Here is a 25008-nt window from a genome sequence, read left to right as displayed (position 1 = left end):
GAAAACAAACAGTTTGAATTGATCACAGTATGAATTTATCAATGTGACCTCCTGTGTCCACTAGGTGCTAGCGAACACTCACTAATTACATGTTAGGTTGGAGTATATCGAGAGTGGAGTGCACCATGATAATTAATGTAAATCAAAGAATGACTGTCACAACTGGCTTACTTCCTGGTGCCAGTAGGTGGTGCAATGACTATACCGCCTATATAGTATTATGGGTGGGGACCTGATCAGCAATGTGAAATTTGGAAAATAACGCACCATTTAAACAGAAGTTATAACAACTTCCTGTACTCAAGATACTCAAGTGTTCCACATTTAGTACATGTTTGTGAAAGTAGTCCCAGGGGCTTTTAGGGGGCGCTAGTGAGTCATTTTACCCCGCCCATCGCCAAAACCCATAATTCCCCTCATATTTGAATTTTCTCACATGTTGACATCTCAAGGCTGTAATATCAAGTTATTTAATGTATTCTTGTTGACTTGAATGAAGCAATGGTTGATCTGATCCTGAAGTAAATCAGTCAGTCTAAATCAGTGATATAAAGATATACAGTGGAAATAATGGAAGACTGACGTCGGATGTTTCGCAGTTTTTTAATTAAAACAAATAAAACAAAGTTACAGAAATGAAATGATGAGGAGAGAACTAATCTCAACCTGACAAGTTTATCTTTGCATATTTGCATCATTATAATCGTCATCATAAAAAAAACAACAAGCCCAGAGAATAAATGCTTTACACGCAGGAGTGGGCGGAGGTTCTCTGGAGCAGAAAGTGTTTCTTCTCAACAAGGAAGATTGAACACTGCTGCTCTCAGCTCTGATCAAAAGGAAATATCTATTTTATTTTTAAGTCTAAACATCTTGGCGATCCAATTTATCAATTCACCTGTCTCCATTCAGGACAATCTCTGACACCTCAATAGCCGCTGGCACAAATAACTTTCCAAATAAACTATTTGCAGTAAGCAATTTACCTTGAATGTACCAGTTGTTTAAAAACAACTGTCTGGTACAGAGTGGCATCTGGTGTGCACAGGCCTGGCGCCAGGATGAAGTGACTGAAGGGACTGTTAAAAATTCGGAGGGGGCGGAGTCTCTATGTCTGTCTCAAACTGTTAACTCATAAGCTTACTTATCGACTAATCACAGCAGAGCGCACAGCAGAATGTCTCTCCCCGTGATGTTGCATGAGGGGGCTCAGTCCCCTTATGCCCCTGCGTGACGCCAGGTCTGGATGTGCCCCAGTTTGGGTGAACTGCTCCTTTAAAGGCTGAAAATGTTCACTGTTTGCATGTCTTCTGGTTTAATGGAAAATTTATTTTGGAAGCAAAATGATTCAATCAGACGGCAGAGGTTCATTTCAAACATGGAGAGAATACACACACACACACTCGCACACACACGCGCTCACAAAGTCAGTTTCCAACAAAAACATTGCAACGGTTTGAACGAAAATGACAAGTTTGCATCAAGTCAACCATAAACAACACTTCAGTTTAAACATCCTTGTTTGTTTCATTCCGGTATTGGAACTCGGCCCCAGTATCAAGATTCCCAGGCCTCTGTATTGCTGATAAGGAAGCGAAGCGGATATAGAAAAGCAGCAGCTGATCTGTACATTATTGCATCATGGTGACATCATCAGACAGAGGAGGAGGTTCAGTTGAACAGCTCAGCCTTAGTGGTGGTTGATTAGCTTCATCAACATGGATTTGACACTTTTTCTTCTTTTTACAGTTACATGTTGATGAAATATAGAGTTACTGCACTGTGAGACCAAATACTGCATAGATAAACACAATAACACATAATGTCCTTAAACCTGTTTGATTGTTATTGGAAGACCGAGATGCTTCAAGTTATTCAGGAGGAGGCAGGAAAATATTGACCATTTGAAACCATAGAAAACAACGGCAGGAGGAAAATCACTTCCACAGTTAAATGATGATGAAATCAGCCAAATGAGAGGTTTACTTAGTACTTCTGCTTGTATTATATTTTAGATTTCTCTTATTTAGTATTTAAAGTCCGTCCACACAGTGTCCCTTAACGTGTTCAAATGTGTTTTCATTGGTATAACTTTGGCATGATGTTCTTTAACACTCATTTCTGAAAAGAGGACCAAAGTGAGAATAGTTTCCAACCACAAATGTTTAAATGAAGACTTCGTAGTGAGAAATACCAAATATCTATATTTGAGATTATCGCTTGATTAACTAATAACTTTTGTGCAGTCCATCTACAAATGTTTTGTACACGAAATCAATAAATTTAAGTTCTAAAAACTGCTTTGTACTGTGTCTTACTTAAGCGGCGTATAAATATGTTCTCGTATTTACAAAAATAGTAGAATCGCTGACTTTTATTTGTAGTTTTTAAAAAAGGTCCTTCACAACAAAATTAAAATGAGCAACTATACAAAAAAAAGTAAGTATTTCCCCCGTTTAAACAACAATTTTTGCATTTTTGCCTATATGGTCATTTAAAAAGGTATTACTCACTGCATGTTTCTCTTGTCCGTAATATTTGGACCACTCATTGCTTCTTTTGCGCGGATTTTATAGGTGTAATGTGTCGAATATGTCAATAATTCGACTCTAGCTCCAAAAATATAGGCAGCAGCATATCACCAGAGTAACTGACAACTTCTGCTCTTTGCTAGCTTTCCTTGTTGAAGCTAGCTACCATCAGCTAATAAGCTCAGTTAGCCATGGAGACAGACTGAGTGGACAAGACTTACAAAAAACAGTCGTCTTACGTCACCACGGAAGACGAGTTTAACACCTCAATTCTCATGCTCATGCCTTCAATGATTCTTTACATTTTAAATACATGTTGAATGAATGAATGAATGAATGAATGAATGAATGGATGAATAAATGAATGAATGAATGACTTTGTGTGGATTTTTCTATGGTTTCTCCCGGTTCTCTGAAGCCCTTTTCACGACTGTCAAACATCCATCATTCTGATCGCATTACACGGAAGTCTAAAAACGCCAATTAAAGCTACAGTATCCTCTACAGCTATGACATTTGTCAGCTTGTTGAGAGCACCAGACCAACAGCTGGAAGTCTCGCTGATGCCCCATAGAAGCTGACGTGTTCACTGATATTGAGTTTGGAAATTCACTCCTGACCGTCATCAGTTTGTGAGAGAAAATAACACCAATTCAAGGGTCCACTTACGCTCTTTTTTAAAGCTTCAACCACATCACATACTCTTCTTTAGAGACAGAACAATGAACTTAAGCTGGGACTGGAAAGACGTCAAAGGTCAATGCCCAGGTGTCAGTGGGTGGCTGAAGAGGGATCAAGGAGGACATTTGTGAGAGGTGAGAGTCTATCTTTGGACAACGACAGAGCTTGTTATCATGTATGACCACCTGTTATTAAACTCAACAATGAGGATGTGTGATGACACCTGAGCCATGATAATTCACTGATAAAGAGATGCAGTCAAAAGCTCAGTATGAAGCTCTCATCAATGTATGTTTAAAGATTATTTTGTCTCACATAACGTGCTATTTGTTGAGCTGTTCTCAGAGCCTTACTACTGCTGGAGCTGAAAGTGTGTGTTTATCCTGAGGGTGGCATCTAAAATCTGGCCAGCTGTTGTTGAGATAACTGTCTCTGGACCAATAAGTTGGATCGATAGGCAAATTATGGGGTTGTTTGAAAGTCATGAAAAAGCTTTGGGTAAATATTTACAACATACACTGTAAAATAAATTATTAAAACACAGAAAAAGCAACCGGACACACACACTTTTCTTTTGCTCGTGGAAAGTGAACAAGCTTATTCAAGGAAAACGTTCCTTTACTGTTGCAGGTTTTTGTCTTTAAAAGTTTCTCCAACTCTTTGTGAGTTATAGTCCATGCACCGTAAAAGTTCTGCTCAGATGCTTTAAACTCCAGACAGTTCTAGTCAGACTCAGTTACAGCAGGAAGGTTGACTGAAACAAAACCAACAGACCCGCAAATGTTCATAGCAGGCAGCAGTCAGGAAAAAAAGGCCTTTTTCACTGTAAAAGCGGGAAGTAGCCCGGTCCCAAGTGCAGAATGAGTCTCTAACACACCGGCAGTGGAGACAACAGGTACAGGCAGAAGTGTGGACATCAGCTATAAGGAGGAGGAGTTCATGTACTCGTAAATTCAGGTTCCAAACATATAGCAAGTTGAGTCAGCAGGAGGTGTAGAATGAACAACAAGCTGTCCCGAATTAACCATCCTCATGTAAAACACGAGCAGTCAGCCAATCAACAGTTTATACAGATCATGAAAACAACTTCCTTTGGAGGTCAAACTGAAAATAGCTCCCAACAAATGCACTGTTTCCTTTCATTTAAGTTTCATTTGTGATCCGGGTTAACGTTAGGTTAGAAACCGATGGGTTTGAGACCAACAGACAGTGCCGAGAACTCAGTACTGAGAGACAGACTAACAGAGGGTAACTCCATCAATTTAACACATTCAAGTGTGTTTACATGTCTTGGGGAGTACTACTGCAATTGTGAAGAAAGTATTATAAAAGCTTGTGGGGCTCCAGAGGAAGCTGCATGTAATCTGATAAACTGCCTCCAGTGATGTCACCCAGTGGCTAAGCTGCATTGTGGTAATAGGCTATAGGTTTTGAAGAGCATTGCACTCCTACAACACTGTTGGAGTCATTATGGGCAGTTCAGAAACAAATAATCAATACTCAGTACTGCAGAACCAGGGGATATCATTCTTCTTATTCCACACATTGTTCTTCCTTTTCAAAACCTGGTGCCTACATTACCCACAGTGCAACTTAGGCGCTGAGTGACATCACTGGAGGCAATATATCAGATTACATGCAGCTTCCTCTGGAGCCACAAAAGGTTTTTTACTACTTATTTGACATATGCATTAGTACGTCCCAAGACCTGGAAACACACTTTAATGTGTAAAATCAGTGGAGCTAGATTTTTTTTCATGTGTGCATGTTGCCTTTGACTCATTTGTTTTCAATAACAATTATATAGAACACAGTCAGCCTTATCTTTTCGATTCTCCTCTGTGCAGCTTATTTGCTCGAGATGCTGTATGCTAGGAACAAACTGAACATAAGCACAGGGAGATCTAAAGGAGAACAGTCCAGTGTTGACCTGAAGACATCTGCAGTAGTATTTGTTCATGATGGAGGATGTCTGCTGAGTTCTCTGACATCAGGTGTGTGCTGGTTAGTTCCTCCAGCAAGAGGAAGAGGAGGAACTGTGTTGCGACGGACCCAGCCCCCTCCAAACTCTGAGGACCGGACCTGAACTGAGCTCTGATTCCAGCTGCATCAAAGTGCTGCAAATTTCTGGCACCAGGATGTCTCCTTCACGTTGACTCGTCAGTATTTTAAGCAGGAGCACGTTCAGGTATCTGGTTGAGACCTTTAGTCCTGGTTTTGTTCATGATAATTCAGTCAAACAAATATATTAAAAAGAGCTTTATTATCAGTAGATTCAGACTGCCACATAGAGTCATTTGTCAGTAATGATGAGGTACTTTGGGGTTCTTTTTGGTAAAAAAAAAAAAAAGGTCAAAGAAAGAGACATGTAAGTATTTTCTCTGTTTTCATGCACAAGTTGAACATTTCACATATTCTTCTTTTAGTTGGATGCTTTGAATCACTTGAATCAAAATGACAAATGTGGAGGGCAAAATAGCTGCATTCAGATTTTTTCTGGACCACTTATTGCTTTCTATTTTTCGGGGACTTTTCCATGACCAGATATCTATGACTGCATTAGAAAAATCCCAGGTTGTCCAGGATCTGTGTGGTCTGATCCAGACAAAAGGAGGACGAGGAGGTCCTGTTCTCTAATGTCTTTAGAGAGCCTCAGTCAGGTTTGAACCCCTGCAGCCATGATGGCAGAGCTGTTTCCTCTGGACTCTTCTGCCCCCACAGCTCCAACAAAGTGGAGGACAGAGGTCAAAGGTCACCAGTTAGACTCCCCGCAACTGACACTGCCATCAGTAGGGTGCGAAGAGAATCGATCCTTGGCTCGTTCTGATTGGTCCAGGAGCCGGACGCAGGAAGGAGGCAGTGAAAAGGGACGTGGAGGCCGGAGGGCGAGGATGGAGAGAAATGGCAGGGGTGAGGGGCGTGGAGGTGGTAGTGAGCAGGGGGGGAGAGGAGAGAGAGGAGGGAGCGAGCGAGATGGTGGAGGTGAGGGAGGAGGGCGGAGGAGCGAAGGGAGCAGAGAGGAAGGAGGGAGAGAGGGAGGGCTTTGCCAACTCCTTCTGAGGCGAAGCAGAGAGGAAACAATGAGGTGAGTCATGAAGAGGAATAAGAGGAGGAGGTAAGGAAAGGAAACAAGGACAAGAGAGTTATGAAAAAGTAAATGAACCTATACATTAATTAATTCAGGAATGCATAATAATTCAATATGAAATGACTTTTTACAGTTGCCCATTATTGATTGATATTATCATGTATCTATTGCATTGATGGCTTCATTGATCTGGGCAATACTGTTCCTGCTTATTCATGCCAATAAAGTAAATTTGAATATAAATCTGAGAGAGAGCAGCAGAGGGACACTCACAGTGAGGGAGCTGCGCTGCTGTTTGTTATAGGGGCTGTATTTGGGTTTGCTGGGTTTTCCTGCCACTCTGTCCTTGTGCCTCCTGCTGGAGATGTGCTGCAACAACAACAATAACAACCAACACAATTAAACACTGATAACTAAGCTAAGGACAGAGAAGCCTGTAACTCATCTAGTCGAGTGATGGAAATTAAAGAAAGGCAGAGGGAGGTCAAAACAGAGCAAAACTTACAGTTGTTTTGTTAAAATTAAAATGAAATACAAAGCATTCAGCACACCCTAAGACCAAAACAAAATCCAATATTTACTTGTTGACACAGAAGCAGCAAAATATGAGCACATCATAGCCTGTGGGGAATCTGTCACCTCTTTTTTAGATCTTCATTCTTCTTCTCTTCTCACATTATCATCACATCGACTAGTTAAACTGTGACTATGTCCTCTATCACTTCCTATTCACTATGTAGTGAATGATATTTACTGTCCAACATTTTACTTTAGTGTTGTATCCACTATACAGTATAGTTCCAGTTCCAGTGTGGTATATAAACAACAACCTTGTGCAAGTCATCCAACAATTCAATGCATTTTATAGATGCATATACAGCTGGCAGTGCTAATGCAAAAGAAAATATACTGTATGTGTGTATATATATATATATATATATATATATATATATATATATATATATATTGCAAAGAGGGAGCAATGATGAGGGAGTGATTTCAGACTGGGCTTATATCTCATATAGACCTTTACAGCAGATGTTTCACAGCTGTTACTGTTAGCATAACATGGCTCCATTATATCGAGGGTCCCAGTATGCCATTACAGTGAGACAGTATGCCAGCCTGAACAACAGGAGAAATAATTTGTTTCTTTATTTCTGAATTATTATAGCTCTACTACACAATGGACCTATACAACCTGCTTTGGCAATATTGTATTAAATGTATTGAGTACAATTACGGTTACTGTGCTAAACTAAACTGTAATCAATAGAGTGAATTTGAAAGCTGAAATTAAGAATAATTTCAAATCATGTAAAAAATTATTAAAAATAGATATAGATACATAAATGTTGCTGAAACATCAGCATATCTTGCAATCTACACTGCTGCTTCATTTTCATCTGTCCTTGTTTGCTGTCTACTGCAGTAGATCATTTGACCCTTTAGCTACACCAGCCACACAATAGAAATACATAAGGCAAAAGTCTGGAGCAAGCAGATTGAAATTCACTGATTAAAAAGAGGTAACAACTAAATAAAAAACTAAATCAAAAGCTGCATTTTGAGTCAAACTTTCAATATTTCGGCTCTCGTGTGAAACTGGGGAGTTTAGTCACAACAAGCTGCCTCTTCTGAGTTGAATTTAGGGGGAGATTTTAGATCTGAACTGAACAAAGATTTGGGTCATAAAGTAACGTTGAAAGAACGTTATTATTCTGTATGTGCCCGCTGTGTTTCTACCTGTTTCAGCTGGATCTCAGAGTTGACATGGACATCGCAGATCTGGCAGTGAAAGGTTTTGTTCTGCAGGCCGGAGCCCTTGATTGTGGAGGTGCTGCCGTTCTTCAGCTTGGCTCCAGGTCGAGGGTAGGCCTTGATTGGCCCGGCGCCGCTCCGGGCCTCCAGCATCGTCTTGTGCTTTGAACCTGCAAACACCCAGAAACCAACTTTATAAATAAATCTGTCAGTGTTTCATAGCGTTGCAGCTATAAAGGCAACAAAGGGCCACAGGCAGCTGCTGAGGACTCCTGCTACACTCCCGTGGGCAACCTACACATGGTTTTCCATTGTTTCAGGTTGGACATTTTTGGCAATGGTTTAACGGCACCCGACTAGTGAATCAGTGCTACCATTAGTTTGCCTCAATGTGGCCAATTCCTACCATTCGCTTTACAGTTTCCCTTAAGATAAGTATTTGATTAGCAGATGTCTTGTTATACATCACCTCACCCCTCCTAACCTGCATTATGAGCCTCCAGCTGAGACAGAGAGTTGACAGCGACTTTACACAAGGAGCAGTACAGCAGCTTCTTTGCCTTCTCCTCCTCGGACTCCACTGAGACAGGAGCATCTTGGGAGGAGGCCTGGGAAGGAGCAGGAGGAGGGGGTTGAGGAGAGGCTTTGGAAGAAGAGGAAGAGGAGGAAGAGAGTAGGCCCGGGGCAGGGAGAGCAGAGGGAGGACTGGAGGGAGGAGGCTCACTCCCTGCTCTGCTAGAGGAGGGAGAGGAGGAGAGAGGGGAGGAGGAGGAGGGGAGGAGGAAGGGTTTCAGAGGAGGGGAGGATTCAATGAGGCTGGGTAAGAGTTCTGGAGGGAGTATGAGGAAGATGAAGAAGAGGAGGAGAAGAAAGAGGAGGACGACATGAAAACAACCAATCATACATTAACGCAAACAGCCCTAAATGAAAACATCATCAGTAACAGTGCTCAGATCAGTGTAAGTAGTAAATAAAATCAACCTGTGTGCTGATTGGTGCTGCTGTTAACTGAGACGGGAGGGGCAGGACTTGTGCTGCCCCCATTGGACTCTCCAGTGATGGACAGCTTAGGCTTGGACTTGTTCTCCTGAGACTTGAGCTTCTTGGCATGACGGCTGCCTCTGTAATGAGCTTCTGCCTGAGACTGAAAAAGAGACAAACAAAGAGACAGAAGTTCATTTTTCTATTTGCACTTGTTTCTGTCAGAACCTAAGTCCTGGTGTCACTTGAGACAAGCTACTGAGATTCTCATGGAGGGTTTGTTTCACCAGTCTTTAAAATTGTTCACATAATTCCTTGAGTTTGCTACCCATGTTATGAACATAGTACTCGACTGCTAGAGCAGTGCACCTCTATAATATTGTAATTCATGGAGAGTTAAAAAAAAACTTTTTTTTTCTTTTTTCATTTTTCTGCCTTGTCAATAACTCCTATCACCAATAATGCAGCTCGACTTACAAGGTTTAAGTTGGAGAGTTTAGGTCTTTTATGCTAGTAGCAGCAAATGTAGCTTCAAGTTGACTAGTCTTAAGCAGAGATGAGGAGAGGTCTGGTAAGCTCACTTCTATTTAACTCAACAGATTTCTCTCTTGACTTGTGGTCTTGCCCCAACTGACACTGACAAACCTGAAAGTGTAAATCGATTCACCTTCAAAAAGATAACCCTGTATCAACTTCAGACAAGGTAAACTCATTTGAATGGTACCAAAAACTACAGCGATCACAACAATGTGTTCATCATCATAGTAGTCAGTATCAATGATATCCACACATACTCTCTTCTCTTATTATTTTTCCAACTTTAAGCTGCAGTCTTTGCTGTCACATACGGATGTAATGATAAACCAAATGTTTTCGATATCACAATAAAAAAATGTTGCGATACCACAATGGGACTGACATTATCTACCAACATATCACGTTTAAAGCTCATTGATCTAACAAAGGAAATCAGTATAAAAGCATTCCATTATCTCTACTTGTCATTCTGTTGTTCTGTTTGAACAGCAGAGGGCGCAATCATCCTGCTCAAGAAGACAGACTCCCATGATTATGTATCCGGCCCTAGTCCACCTGTAATTGGGTCGCCTCATTGGTTTTGTTCACTAAACTGCTAACTCACACAGTAGCCCTGATAATGTCTGTTTTCTGCTGTGTCTGAGCTGTAGAAACACTCCAACCTCCTCACACCGACTTCTTCAGCTTGACCAAAGTCATTACGATTAATCCTTTATTGGCCACGAACCATATCACCTCCAATCACCACCAAATTAATCAATACAATTGCAATGTGTTTGCAATATTCTGTGTGCATTCACACATTCATTTACATTTGTGACTCGACCCAGATAAGATATGTAGATACATATGACATGCTAATGCAAAGTTGAGCTTGGGTCTTAGGAATACTGAGTCATTCGGCATGTACATCAACCACAGAATTTGAGAGCCCCTGCGTTGGGATATATATATATATATATATATATATATATATATATATATATATATATATATATGAAATATGGAGCCTCAATTGTGATGCAGCGTATTAACTGTTCAGATTATCCTATTATTATGACAGGATAATCTATTGCTATTACCATCATAATAGATGTACCAAGCCCAGAGTAACAGTGTGTCAGTTCACTGTAACAAACCTCCAGGTTAACAGTGTCCTCATGTGACTGTCTGGAAGCTCCATGACTCAACTTTTATTCAGCTTATTAGACTGAGAAGATGTTGCCCTCTCTGACTCCCTTCCTCTCCTCAACAGTGATTCCTGTTTTCATGTTAACTCATGAATAATTTTACCAGCTCTCATACATTAGTCATGTTTGATTGGCAGGTCACTGACAAGGCAGCTTGTTACCTCTCAGCAGTCATTGGGTGAATGAGCTGAGTGTCATTTACACAGCACTGCGTTAATATAGACGGGTATGTGTTACACATAATTATACACCTGCTATTATTGCTGCTAGGAACACCTGGGAGAATACACAAAAGCAAACTAACAAACAAGCCTTTAAAAGTAGGCTACAACACAGCATTAAGGATCATAACAACATATTTTTATTAGTGGTTTTCTGCAGACAAATTTGTATTCATATTCTTAGGAAAGCTCCTTAAAAGAACAGAGCAACATCAACTTCAGTCAGTTTAATCTTTGCATTTAGAGGGAGGCCAAGCATGTATTTAGCCTAACTTAGCAAAAGTAAAAGTTGAGAAAAGTAAAGTAAGTAAGTAAGTAAAAAAAAACTTGGTCATTTTCAGCATCGAAAATCCTATAAAAAAACAAACTTTCTCAGATCCTGGCAGGACTGCAATGCAATTATAATTATAAGGCCATAATGTTCTCATATTAGCTAGGAAGTGATATGTTGCTGACATTGCTTGCTAATGAGAGCTAATGTTATTGACATTTTAGCTTGCTAGCTAACAACCAAGGTTTGCCAATAATAAAGTAACTCTTCTTTTTCTGTGTCTTCTTCAAATTCAAATGAGAAAAATATTGACATGGGTTTCATTTTCAGAGCATCCAGAACAGAGACAGGTCCAGGAATTTAGCCTAACACATGAGGGCGATGGCAAACTAGTAATTAAAATAGAACAAAATCCGCCTTTAAGCAACTTCAAGGCTGTCTGAGTCACATTCTGTGCAGAAATATGAATATAAAAGAAGACATTCGAGTTTCAGCAGAAGTGAGTGTTGGAGCAATCTTTGGAGCTGTTGGATAGTGAAGGGGCCAGGCTGTAGATGGAACACACGACAGGAGGTTGATCACAGTAGCATAACATAATCAAACTGTCTGGAGGAGGAGGAAGAATCAGATCTACAAGTTAAAACTACACACACCCACACTAACTCACATCAGAGTTGAACCTCAGTTGGCAGACATTACATGAGATGACCTGTTTCTTCTTGGGCACCAAGGTAACACCAAAGGTGTGGTTGATGACGGCCTTCTGCACCGGGTCCATCTGCAGGAGACAGAGGTCAGAGGTCACTGCGCAGGATCGTCTGAACAGTGATGACAGATTGATGCTGACAGAGTGACATTTTTCTTTATCACAGTCGGTCTGCACTGCCGGCAGCTACGACACCCTGTCATACCGTGTTGAAGTTTGGAAAAAGTCCAACTGGTGATGTTGTCTCGACAGGAAATGACAGGAATGGTTTCATCATCGTTGAGGGACCAGTGGCGCCTATGAGCCCTGGCAACGCCCGACCCACAGCACTACACCCACTTCCTGGAAACAGAGAGACAGAGAGTTTGAATGATTGATTTAAAATATCTGATTGATTTGACTGAACTTTTTACTTCATGGGTCATCACATCAATGGATCTTTCAAAAGTCCTGCCCCTTCCGTTCCTATTACCATTCACATTTTCTTATATGTGTCTTTCTGAAAGAGATTTGCTGGGGCCGTCAGGTAATATTAAAAAACACTTTGTGATCTGACAGATCTGAAATGATCAATATTTGCTGAAGGCAGAACCAATGTTTAAATATAACATTAACATGAATATAACATTTCTGCAGACGGCACCACTTCACTCTCATCTTCTTCAAAGTATTGCATTTAAATGTTGGTTTGGCTGCAGGAGAAAAAAAACATAATTTTAAGCAAACCGGAGACATTTGTAAGATCAAAAAGCTACCTTTGAAGACACAAACGTTTTGACTATTCTGCTAAGGCTTGAGTAGGTATGCTATGTGAATTACTGAGTAATGTATGAAGTGCTGAGATCAGAGATTGGATGAAATACACTGAGGCTTTGATGTTAGAAAAAAAGCAATTCATTAAGGTTTCAGATAAATCGTTGGATCTGTAACCATTTGTGTTAATGTAAGCAGGTCAGTGAAGGTATCTTAAGCTGGTCCACTATCTTGAACTTAAATAAAGATAGTGCTGATACAGACCCTTCTTGGCAAACCTCTAGAAGAACAAATGGATGAAGTCCATCTCACTCTGATATTTATGTCATTTTTAACCTGGAGACCTGAGCAGCTGATCAGCTGTACAGCAGCATGATGAAGAACATATGGAGATGGAGCTGCTGGAGGCGGATAGAGGTAATGATACAGAGAGAAAAAAACGAGGAAATGGTGAATGAGCGCTCATCTAATGTGTCCACGTGTCCAGTTGCCACAGGGCCAGTAAGAGTTGCTCTGGGTTTTTCCTCATCTCCATTTAAGGATGCAGAGAGTAAGTTACAGTAGATGTACTTTAAATTGACTAAATCAAGGGTCATACACATCACACCATACAGGAAGTTAAGTAAGTACAGGAAAGGACAAATAGAGTTGTGAGTGTCTTTCAAAGAGGTACAATCATGACTCAAACTTTAATCTACCATACACATTTAAAAGCCAGAGTCATATCTATGCCATACATTTGTGTCGATCATGTGTGCGGTGGGCCGTTGAAGGAAAAGTACTGACGCCCCTGAAGTGAGAATCCAATTTTAAACTTGCTTCCAGCTGAGTTTGTTCCCAGTTACATAGCAGGTGTTACATAGACACACACAGTATACACAGAGTAGGTCTGATTTAGAATAAGCGTATTCGTTTCTGTCCGTTTACTCTTATAGCCTGTAGAAGCCCTGCAGTGAATTATTTCATAACGGAGTGTGGGCGGAAACACTGAGAGCAACTGAATCAGCCCTGACAGAGGAGGAGGATGAGGAGGAGGAGGAGGAGGAGGAGGAAGAAGAAGAGGAGAAGGAGGAGGAGAAGTTTTGGTCTTATTGGTTTGGTCCATCTGTCCAACTTAACTTAGGTGAACTCAGTCTATTCCATTTAGAATACATTATAAACCAGTCAGACCAATAAATGCTTTAAAATGAATCCCAACCTCATGTGATCCAGTCTCAATGTACTATTACCCATTGCAATCCTTTTTCTAAATGAACTGTAGCCCATTCTACATCATTCAAAATAAAATATAACCCATTCTAGCCCATTTTAATTGCACTAAAGCCCATTGCTATCATGATTAACCCACTGCTATCTATTGTAAATGAACTATAACCAATTATAACTTATACTAAATACACAATAACACATTCCAAACATCTTAGAAATTATTCCAAACCATTGTACACCTTTTATATCATATTCTACATTCACTATAACCTGTTCGAACCCATTCTGAATGCTTTAAAATGTAATGCAACCCATTCTTAATTCCTGAAAACCCTGTCTGTTCCATTCTGACGTACCGTACCTAACTATTCCATTTTAAATGCAATATAACCTATTTTGACATACCATATTAGCCACTGAAACCATACATCATTGTAATCCTTTGTAATCCAAAAGCCTTATAACCCACTCTACTGAAAAACAAATGTCTTGTAACCTACCCTAACCCAAAAGCAAACTAAATGCCTTATACCTCATCCTGACCCAAACTACATGTCTTACTGGCCATCCTTACCCAATTCAAATGTCTAATAACTCATCTTAACCCGCTCTAAATGTTTTATAACCCACCCATACCCAATTTCAAATGTCTTATAATCCCTTCTAACCCAAGATGTCTTATAACTCACCCTTACCCAATCTAAATGTCTTTAACCTAACCCATTAAAAAGTCTTATAACCCACACCTTGTATAATCTTCATGTTTTACAACCATTCTATTTACATCTAAATGCCTTATAACTCATCCTTACCTGATCTAAATGTCTCATGACCAGCCCTTACCCAATTCAAATGTCTTATAACTCATCTTAACCTGCTCTAAATGTCTTATAATCCATCTGAATTTTATACTTATAACATTAGGTTTGGTTTTACATATTATATGTACCCAGATCAAACCAGGCAAGGCCAGGTCAACTGTGTGTGTGTTTTTAGGAAAACATTAGGCTAGCAGTGGATAAGCCTTGTGCCATGTATCTGCTGCCTGAGTTTGTCCTCATATAGCAGAGCTGTGAGTCAGTGTCTGTATTTATCACTACAGCTCATTATTAAGTTCAGAACAGCATGACACAACACAGTGCTGTAATCAAACACATGTAGCTCAGATGACTGTCTGGATCAGCTGCGATTAGCTGGGAGATTATTTATGATAGTAAATACAGATTAGTGTCTATTTTCAAAGATGGCGTAATGTGTCAGCTCGGCGACCTGCCAAAATGAAAGCTTCGCCCTCAATAAAAGTGTACGAGAGAAGATGTCATACCAGTAGATTCAATCTGAACTCCAGCAGACTGTCATTAGTAATACAAACACAAAGGCATTTACACCCACTGTGAAGCAGGAAAGTATTCATCAACCCACTATGTCAGAGTTTTTATTAGCAGCACTTAGTATTTAGTTGTAGCTTCCCAAGAGGGATTGACAGTTTGTATCATACCACGTGCAAAACAGCACAAAAAATGTATTTACTGTACAAAATGAGTGCAATTTCAACTACTTGTTTACCTGGCTGGCCAGTAGTACTTCATAACGTCATGACAATGTTTGCCCAGCGGTTTGTGATCAGGGGTGCTGATCTTCTACTCGATCAGGAGCGCGACTGAGGACTATCTTACACCACCACCTGCTGACATTTTTTCACTTCTATCAACTTGTCAGATATGTTCTCCACATTAAGCATTGCATTGTGAGACAAAGAAACCACTGCAAACTCCTACCAGACCTCCGAGACCATCTCAAGAATCATTTGAACTGCATTGGAGACCCCTGGAAGGACATCTGAGAGCATTATATAAACAACACAAGAACCAACTGACACTGAAAACAACTCAAGGATCTTTCTTAAAGAGACATTCAAGCCAAAGCTTCAAGCTTTGTTTCGCTTTCCCTCAAGGACCATTTGAACTTCCTTAATGATTACCTGAGTCTGCTCGATGATTACTATAACCACCTGTAGGACATTAGAGTTTCTTTACAAACCCTTGGACTCTGTTCAAGGAGGAGTTAAATCACCTCAAGGACGCTGGACACCCTGAGAGAATATTTGAGTCTTCTTCTGGACTCCTTGAGCCTTTACAAATCCCGTCACCTCCCATTCGCCACAGTCTGATCTTCAATGTCAGTGTTTCAGTGTCCATCAGCACCGCACTCAGACATCCAGTGATGTCAATCTTTCAAAACTTAGTCATTTTTACAGAGTGAAAGAACTACAAGCTTGTATTTGGTTTCTGACATGATCAGTATGAACTGGAGATGTCTTTCAGTATGCGTGTGAGTGACGAATACTGTGATGACAGAGTCGTCTTAATTCTGTCCTTCTGTCCTATGAGATCTGGTTACAACACACACACGCACGCACACACACACACACACACACACGCACACACACAGTCACCCTTCTGTCTTACAGTAAGTTGCTGTTCTAAGAAGGTGCTATAAATACTGAAACACATCTGCTACTGCTTTCACATGGAAACCAGGCTGGTCTGTAAACCAGTACGAACACCAGCCAACAACGAGGTGACGAGCCAGACAGTTTTATTTCAGACTGGTCAGAAGATCTAACAGATCTGCAAACAAACACTCAAAGTTTCTTCACAAGTGTCTTGCAACAACACATTTCTATCTGCAAATCTGAAGAAAAAAATACTGAGTAATAAAAGTGCTGAGAGGAACTGATCTGTTTAAATTAGTTTGAGAACGGAACTGGAATTGATCAATTTAGTATGAAAACCGGTTGCCTTTTAGGCCAGTCTGATACTAGGACTGTCTAGTTAAGTCTAATACTGGAACCAGAGGTGACTGACCTGGACTAATCTGATATTGCAACTGGCACTGACAAGTTTAGTATGTTTTAACTGACACATCCTAATGTCCTGGTTGCTCCAGCAAGTAGGATAGCAAAATATATCTTTGTGCCATATTTACGTTTATTCAACAGTGGCATATTATTCTCAGATTATACATCAGTTCCTTCAATAAATAGTTACAGAAGTGGGAAACAAGCTTTAAGACCTAGCAAGCTATCAAGCTTTGTCAAGAACAGGACAATAATTTCACAAAGCTTTTATTTAACTCCTGTCTCACACTGTACACATACCATCCCTCTTGTGGAGCAGTTTATACTCCAGAGGAGGTTCAAGGCCCTATGCACCCTGACGCACCCTGACGTACCCTGGCTGATGAAGACCTGAGGTTACTGGACACACTCCTCCTCCATTTTGGACTCTGCGTTCCCCCGAAGGTCAGCACTCTCGAGACAGCTCGCTATTTAGCGGTGTAAATACACGTGTCAAAGTTCACCAAAGTTGAGCTTGATGCAAAAAATTCTCAATAAGTGACTTTGCCTTCAGAAGCAACTCCAAGTGATCATGGCGATTCCATTGAAATGAATAGGTTGTGCAGAGATTCGCAGTTTTAAATGCTGATCTGATCAGGCCTTGAATAAAATAGATAAAACCAGACCATTTCAGAGCTCTAAAGATTCGAAATGATCAAAGTTTCTTTGCTCTCTCCTGGTGCAGTGTTTGCTGACTTCAGCAGATGCTGAGATTAAATGCTCTATGAATTCATTCATTCACCCGTTTGCCGCTGGTTAGTCCTGTGTGATCTGCTGCGGTAAGATTTATGATTCAGGCTGCAGTCAGGGTCATCTCTGGCATTCACACCTCACACCTACGCACACAAACATACACACACATACACACACACAAACATACGCACACATACACACACACAACCACACACACACACACACACACACACACACACACACACACACAGAGTCAGTTCTGCTTGGAAGCTCATATGATAAAGACGTAAAAAGTTCAATCTCTGTACCCTCAGATGCAGACTGAACCTTCTGTAACTGATCTGACCTGCAAAGCTCTGTGTCATCTGTCACAAACCACCCCCATAAATTAGCCAATGGGTATGGTTACTAAGAAGTGCGTCTGATACTTAATCCCACCCCCCCCCCCCACGGTATATATAAATCCAAATGGGGCTGATTAATTTACACACAACTTTTCAGTTATTTGCAGGGACTGGCACACAGAACATCTGTCGTCTTTCCAGCAGGTTAAAACTTATTTGTGGCGGTGTGAAAAGGCGAAACGATGTCTTAATATGCATCACAGTGGGTTTCTTTTAGATATCCTCCATACACGTTTAAGGCATTTAAAAGTACTCTGCTTGGAAAAATAAGAATTTGACCGAACCAAAAACGACACAAAATAAGCCACAAAAAAGTCAGTAAAGTTAGTCATGTTCTCCGCGTTGTTCTCCTGACCGTGCTATGATGTGATAACGAATGCACAAGAGGTAACTGTGCTCAGGCCCGGTTGCAGCCAGAGCAACGTGTGCAGGCCAGCGGGGGACTGGGGAGGACAGACAATCGTGCTTCGGCACGGTACGGAGCAACTGAGCTAAGTGAGGGTGCGCCATTACAGACTTTAGCTGCAGTTAGTTACTGCTTGCTCATTTAGTCATGCAGCTCACGTTTGCTGTCCTATTATCTGACTAAGGTGACTGGCCCCGGGTTGCCAGGAGCCAAACCCGGCAAGAAAAACCACCTTGGTACTGTGTTCTCTGTTGCCAACCAACCAACCAACCAACAAACGGACATGGCTACAGTTAGCTGTAGTTAGCGTTTACTCTGGTTATATACTGCCCCCTATTTGTTTTGAGTATAAGTTCGGTTGCCAACTCTTACATAATGCCTCAATGCAAAAGTCGACAGCTTATAAATGATCAATTTAGCAATTCAATATGTTACTCAGCGTGCTATGAAAGGAAACAAAGCTACAAAAGCTGCACATCACAGTTGACTGTATAGTGGTCAAAGTTAGGAGAACATAAAGGAAAGAGAAGGAAAAATGAGGAAGATGAATGGCAAATACTATTTTCGGGTGGAAGCATCTGAACAGGTGGACCGCCCAAATACATCTAATAAAACACTCAACTCAGCTACATATATAGAAGTGGAAGTCTAGCACACACACACACACACACACACACACACACACACACACAAACAAACACTGCTAGGTAGGTGTAATTAAAATAAAACTAGCACATAGCAACCAGCTGGCCGATAACAACTCATGTTTCCACTGCACGATGCACTTCTTGTGTGTGTGTGTTTGTGTGTGTGTGTGTGTGTGTGTGTGTGTGTGCGATTGGGGGCAAAAGCTGTGTCCTCAATTTGGAAACAATGATTTGTGGGTCAGTGGTCAAGGTTAGGATTAGAATAAGGGTTTGGGTTAGGCAAGTAGTTCTTATAGTTAGGGTAAGGTTAAGGCTCCAGGAAATTAATGTAAGTCTGTGCGTGTGTGTGTGTGTGTGTGTGTGTGTGTGTGTGTGTGTGTGTGCATGTGTGTGTGTGTGTGTGTGTGTGTGTGGGGGGTGTGTGGGTGTATGTGTGTGTGTGTGAGTGAGTGAGTGAGTGAGAGTGAGAGAGAGAGAGCTCTGTGAAACAGTAATACTCTTCTTGACACTCTATATATGTTGAAGCAGATATCAAAGTGTCACAGTCATACCAGCTCTGAATAACAGAGATACTTTGATATCCTGTAGCAAGCATAAAGTCTGTTAATCAACATGGCTCTTTTGTTGTCACACCGACTACAGCTTTAACACAGCGTTACAGGAGAAGTGAGGTCAACTTTGGTGTACTCTTTTGCATCTTTGATTGTAGCAGTGTTGAGCCGACCTTTGAGGGAACAAAGAGTTGGAAAGTCCAAAATAGAGATAGATATAGTGGCTGTGCTGTTGCGCACCATCCATCCTAATAGCTTTGTCACTTTTAGCTTTGTCACCTGTCAGTGACTTAAAGTGACTAGTAACAATAGGTGTTTAATAAATGTATTGAAGTAAAAAGAACAACATTTGTAATGGGGGTACTAGAATACAGAAGTTTACAGTAACATAGTGTTCTTCAATCCTGGACCTTTGAGATGTTTTTATTGCTGCAACACACCTCATTCAAATGAATGGGTCGTTATCAGGCTTCTGCAGAGCTTGATGATGAGCTGACCATTAGAATCAGGTGTGTTGGAGCAGGCAAACATCTACAACGTGCAGGGCAGGGGCCCCCGAAGACCAGGACTGAAGAACAGTGAAGTAACAGAAAGAGAAAGTCCACTGGATTAAATACATTAGTTACAGTAGTTACACCACTGCGTAAAATCCGGAGGAACTCAAATGCCAGAGAGTGTAATCAGTTGTGAGAAAAAGGAAAGATGCTCTTTGTGACTGACTAGCACAGTCTCAGCTTTCCAGTATGTTAGCCATTAGCTCACAGGGGTCAGCTCAACCAGGCCCAGCTGCCTCCCACTGAACACAGCTGGATGCCAGTTTGAGATGGGATACAGTATGGAGGTGATGTACAGTGGCTCGGATTAGGACTATGACTCAGGGGACGAGGAGACACAGCTGGCAGGGGCAGGAGATAGTTGTAGCAGGAGAGCGGTTAGAGAGAGTCAGGCATCAGCAGTGGACAAACAGCATGCAGAGCCGGAACACGGTCATATGTTACTTGGTAAGCTAAGGATTTATTTTGATTTATTTTGGTAACTGTGGAAAGACAAACCTAGACGAGGTGAGTTCTATTTTGTTTATGTGTTTTACAGCGAGTTAATGAGGCAACTAAGCTCATATTAGTTCGGTAACAGAGAGAAACTTGAATTCAGAAGGTGTATGGTTGGATTTTTTCCATTTAGTAAGAGAATTAAGTGTAAAAATATCGACTTTCTTGAGGTTATCTTTACTTATTAGTCTACAAAAGAAAGAGGTATCGCTGCTTGAGTCACAGAGTGGTTTTAGGAGACGGAATGGGCCGAGGCTATCTTGTTAGCACGCTAACTTCAGCAGACATTTCTACAACATAGTACATCCACATCTCTGATATAATGTCAGCACTGCCATGTCTTCACATCCTGATGGTTGAGTGAGCGGTGTACTGGAGACGAGTCGTGTGAAGGAATATTTTCTGTGGTCAATGTCATTAAATCATCATCCAGACTGTTATCACCACTTCATTAGTTCATCATCCACCTCAGCAGAGAAAAGAGAAACATCTGGTGCTGTTTATCAGACTAAAGTTGTTTAACGGGATGGAGTTAAAGTGAAACTGACAGCAGCACAGACACTTCTCACAGAGACAGCAGGAAGTGATGAAGGCTCATGATGAGGAAAAGGAGGATGACGATAAAGATGGTGACATTGATTTAAATTAGAGGTTCCTACCTGAACAAGACTTCTCTTTCCCTTTATCTCGATCCGGGGTTTACTTTTTCTTTTCTACTTTTTCTTCCCCTGTTTGTTTTTATTCTGTCGTCTACTGTACTCTGCTGTTCACGGTCCGTCCATGTTAGTCTGCCCTCGTCTTTTTACTCACCAAAGAGCAATAGGCAAACACACCCACCACTCACTCTGTGTGTATGTGTGTGTGGAATAGAGAGGGAGAGAGAGAGAGAGAGAGTGGATCAGGTGACTGCAGCAAGAGTGGCATGTGTCATCGCTATCTGAACCCCCAAACCCTGAGCGTCAGGTGTGTGTTTCTGTGTGTGTGTGTGTGTGTGTGTGTCACTTCTTTCTTAATCCCCTGCTGCCATTTCCTCCAGAGAGAAGAAACTCTATCCCTGGGGACGAGAGAGAGAGAGAGAGGGAGAGAGAGAGAAAGAGAGAGAGAGAGAGAGAGAGAGAGAGAGAAGACGACCACACACACACTACTTACAGATTATATTAGAGGATTAAAGATTACATTACCCTGTTGCAGTCAGTTCTTGAGTGTGTGTGTGTGTTTGTTTGTGTGTGTGTGTGTGTGATGAGATCAGAGAGCAGTTGTTGGTTCACACTGTCTCCAGTTACACAAAGCACACTGTGTATGTGTTAGAGAGAGAGAGAGAGAGAGAAAGAAAGATGCACACAAACACACAAACAAACACACACACACACACACACACACACGCACACACACAAACACACAAAACCAGCTGGCTCATAGTTAATATATTAATACACCTTAAAATAATCCAGTTCCAGTTATTCCCCGATAGGCAGGGCTGCCACCGGGGGTAGGGGGGCTCAGTTGTCCCGGGCCCTGGGTCATGTGAGGGCCCTCTGGCCCTTAAGATAATGCTGTAACTGACTCCAGCCAACACTGACAAACCCGCAGTAATAGTGTCAGTATGCTTCAACAGAAGTGCTTATTACCTCCTACCTACCAAAGAGGTTATGTTTTCCATTTGTCAACTGAACAGATCTCGAACCAGAATAGACCCTATCAACTTCTGGTGTGGAACCGGATAATGGGACAGATCAGAATTTTTATTCTCACTGTCTTTAATATTGTGAGATAGGTCGATATTTTCATTATTTTCTTAGGGAATAATACATGGATCATGAAGAAAAAAATCAGGCATATTTAGTTTACTGGTATCTACTGGTGAGTACAAAAGGGGACTGTTGGGCCTGGGCTGAGGTATGCACTCTACTGAGTGCCATTCTTATATTAATATTTTATTTGGATCACTGCGATTTGTTGTTAACGTTTAACCTGTTTTATCTACGCTCATTGCTGTTCTGCATTGCTATGAATGCAAAATGTGGTCACAAACAGTATTAGTGAGTAAACTGTGTTCTGTTCCTTCAGTTGCTTTGCAAAGCTTCATACACGACATAGCAGAAGTTATTATCAGATAATTGCATCTAGGGCTTTGACTAATGATCATTTTCATCAATCGGTTATTTTTTCTTGATTAATTAATCAAATACTTGGTCTATAAAAAAACAAAAAATAAATATGTATCTTCAGATGTCTTGTTTGTTCTGAGAAACAGTCAAAACCTGTGGAGTGGAGCCTTTACGGGCCCAGTTTTGCCCCGGGACGTCATCACAATATTTTACATGATCCCTCAGTGGCTTCCCACTGCAGAAATGCTGCAGCTGAAATCTCTGCAGCCGGAGAAGAAGCCTGGAAGAATGTAAGATATTAATACACCAGTGATCCTACTGGGAGGAGAACCCATCCTACTACCTCCATCTGCATCTTAAACATTCCTCATCTGAGAGGGAGAGTGGTAGAGCAACATAGACTGAGTGTGATTTAGCTGATGGCAGCATTAGGCATCACACTGCATTATTATTATGCACAGAAACACGCACATTAGCATAACAAGCCTGTGTGTCTAAGTAGGTCACGTTCAGATCCTTCTTCATCCAAAATAACACACACACACACACACACACACACACACACACACACGCACACATGCACACACATCAGACCAATCAGGAATATGAAGGCAGACAGGAGAGCTCCAGTCTGGGACTTAGTGGAAAACAATAACTAAATAAATAGTGTAATCATGTGCAATACAAATCTCCTTAGAACAGATCTAACATTGTACATTGATGATTGAGTCTTACCAGTACTGTGGTCTCTGTGGACCAGGAATGTGATCAGGAAGTTTAATGGGAATCTGACCTGTGGATTATGAAATATCTCTCACTCTGGAATGTTTTGTATTGCAAGACGCGGTGAAACAAAGCAGTTTTACTTTGCAAATACTGAGCACAGTGGAGAAAAAAGGAGCCATGTATCTTTATCTCATCTGTCCCATTTGTAAATATTTTTCCAAGAGTGATTTTCATCTTCTTTTTTTTACAGTCTTCTTATGTCTGTACTTTTGTTATCAAAATCTGTGTACATTCTGCTCAGGGTGTAATGTCAGCGGGTGTTGTAGACACTGTAAAGCCCGCTGAGGCAATGTGATTTGTGATTTTGGCCTATATGAAAAAATGTACTCGACTTGGCTTGACTTTTGGCAGCACCCGTCATGGAAACTTAAATATCTGTGTGATAAATTGGTCACAGAGCAACTCCAACTACGCTGAACAGTCAAGTAAATGAAACCACACTAAGATAACAGGGCAACTTTCAAAAAGATCGACTTTAGACATATAGACTTCTAAATTCATCAGTTCTAAAAAACACGGCTGATGAAGCAACCGCACCAGACCGCTCATCTCTGTTCACTCCAGCAGAAAATGTTTGCCTTCAGGACAAATTCAGAAGTTACAAGCACAGTTTATTTGGAAGATTTAGTGAAGATGACCACAGAACACAGAAAAGGTTCAGTAGCATAACACTAACCCATCAGTCAGGCTCAGGATAGTTTCCTCAGACAGAAAAACAACTCACACTGCTCACTGTCACTAAGTGCTGCCTCATGGGGGACATGCTGGGCCTCTGTAAATACATTGATTAAAGAGAATGCTGAAGACCTGCTCAATTTGGAAAGTGTCATTAGATGACTTTTTTTGTGAATTGGCGCTATACAAATAAAGATTGGATGATTGATTTATTGACTGTTGTATATTTCCAACAGGTTACTTAAAAATCTCCCCTTCTGATTAGCCTCTCCACAGCATTATTACTAAACCACAAATTATGAGCCATGTTTTATTCTTCTTTGTCATTTTGTATCACTGGTCGGGAGGTGTTACTGATTGTTACCATGGAAACATGGCTCTTAATTCAGCATTAGCCTGCGGGAAGAGTGGCTAACTTTATAGGCTTCAAATATGTCGGCCTTTATTTTTGTGAGACTGTTGAAATGAAATAACATTAATACAAAAGCAGAATTAAGACCGGCTTGACATCACAGACCAGTCTTAAATATCCTACTGAAACCAGGGCCTGGCAAGTGTGAGCTCTATCAGTACAACCACACTGCACAACCAGAGAGACAGAATAGATGTATTGATAAGTTGTATTTTTCATTAACTTGGTGTTTATGATTTTCTATTAGTCTGACAGACAAACAAAAAACATGTAAAAGAAACAGTGAGGGATGAAGCTCAGGTTTAATCTGTGGAACTAACAACCAGACACACACTGGACAAGAGAAACCATTGTGTCTCAGTGTGCGTCTGTGTGTCTGTGTGTCTGTGTGCATACACCCATCTGAGTGTGTATTTGTGTGTGTGTATGCCGCAGAAAAGAAAACACAT

General features: G+C 41.0%; 1 protein-coding gene across 3 annotated transcripts in view; it reads right to left on the bottom strand.

Annotated features, from left to right (window-relative positions):
- Positions 1-4604: 4604 nt before the first annotated feature.
- Positions 4605-25008, bottom strand: part of znf385b (zinc finger protein 385B) — a 51667-nt gene continuing 31263 nt past the window's right edge. For 2 of the 3 annotated variants that reach the window (XM_084362129.1, XM_084362131.1), the window contains exons 5-11: positions 12173-12309; positions 11929-12039; positions 9043-9205; positions 8546-8890; positions 8047-8231; positions 6574-6669; positions 4605-6268 (exon numbers count right to left, since the gene is read on the bottom strand). In XM_084362129.1, coding sequence (XP_084218255.1) covers positions 5999-6268; positions 6574-6669; positions 8047-8231; positions 8546-8890; positions 9043-9205; positions 11929-12039; positions 12173-12309 — 1307 coding nt within the window. In that variant the 3' untranslated portion in view covers positions 4605-5998. The remainder of the gene's footprint in view (positions 6269-6573; positions 6670-8046; positions 8232-8545; positions 8891-9042; positions 9206-11928; positions 12040-12172; positions 12310-25008) is intronic. The other variant, XM_084362130.1, reaches the window with a different exon arrangement.

The sequence above is a fragment of the Pagrus pagrus genome (assembly GCF_965226575.1).
Source record: "Pagrus pagrus genome assembly, chromosome: 9".
Classification (NCBI taxonomy): domain Eukaryota; kingdom Metazoa; phylum Chordata; class Actinopteri; order Spariformes; family Sparidae; genus Pagrus; species Pagrus pagrus.
This window is presented reverse-complemented; position numbering and strand designations above follow the sequence as displayed.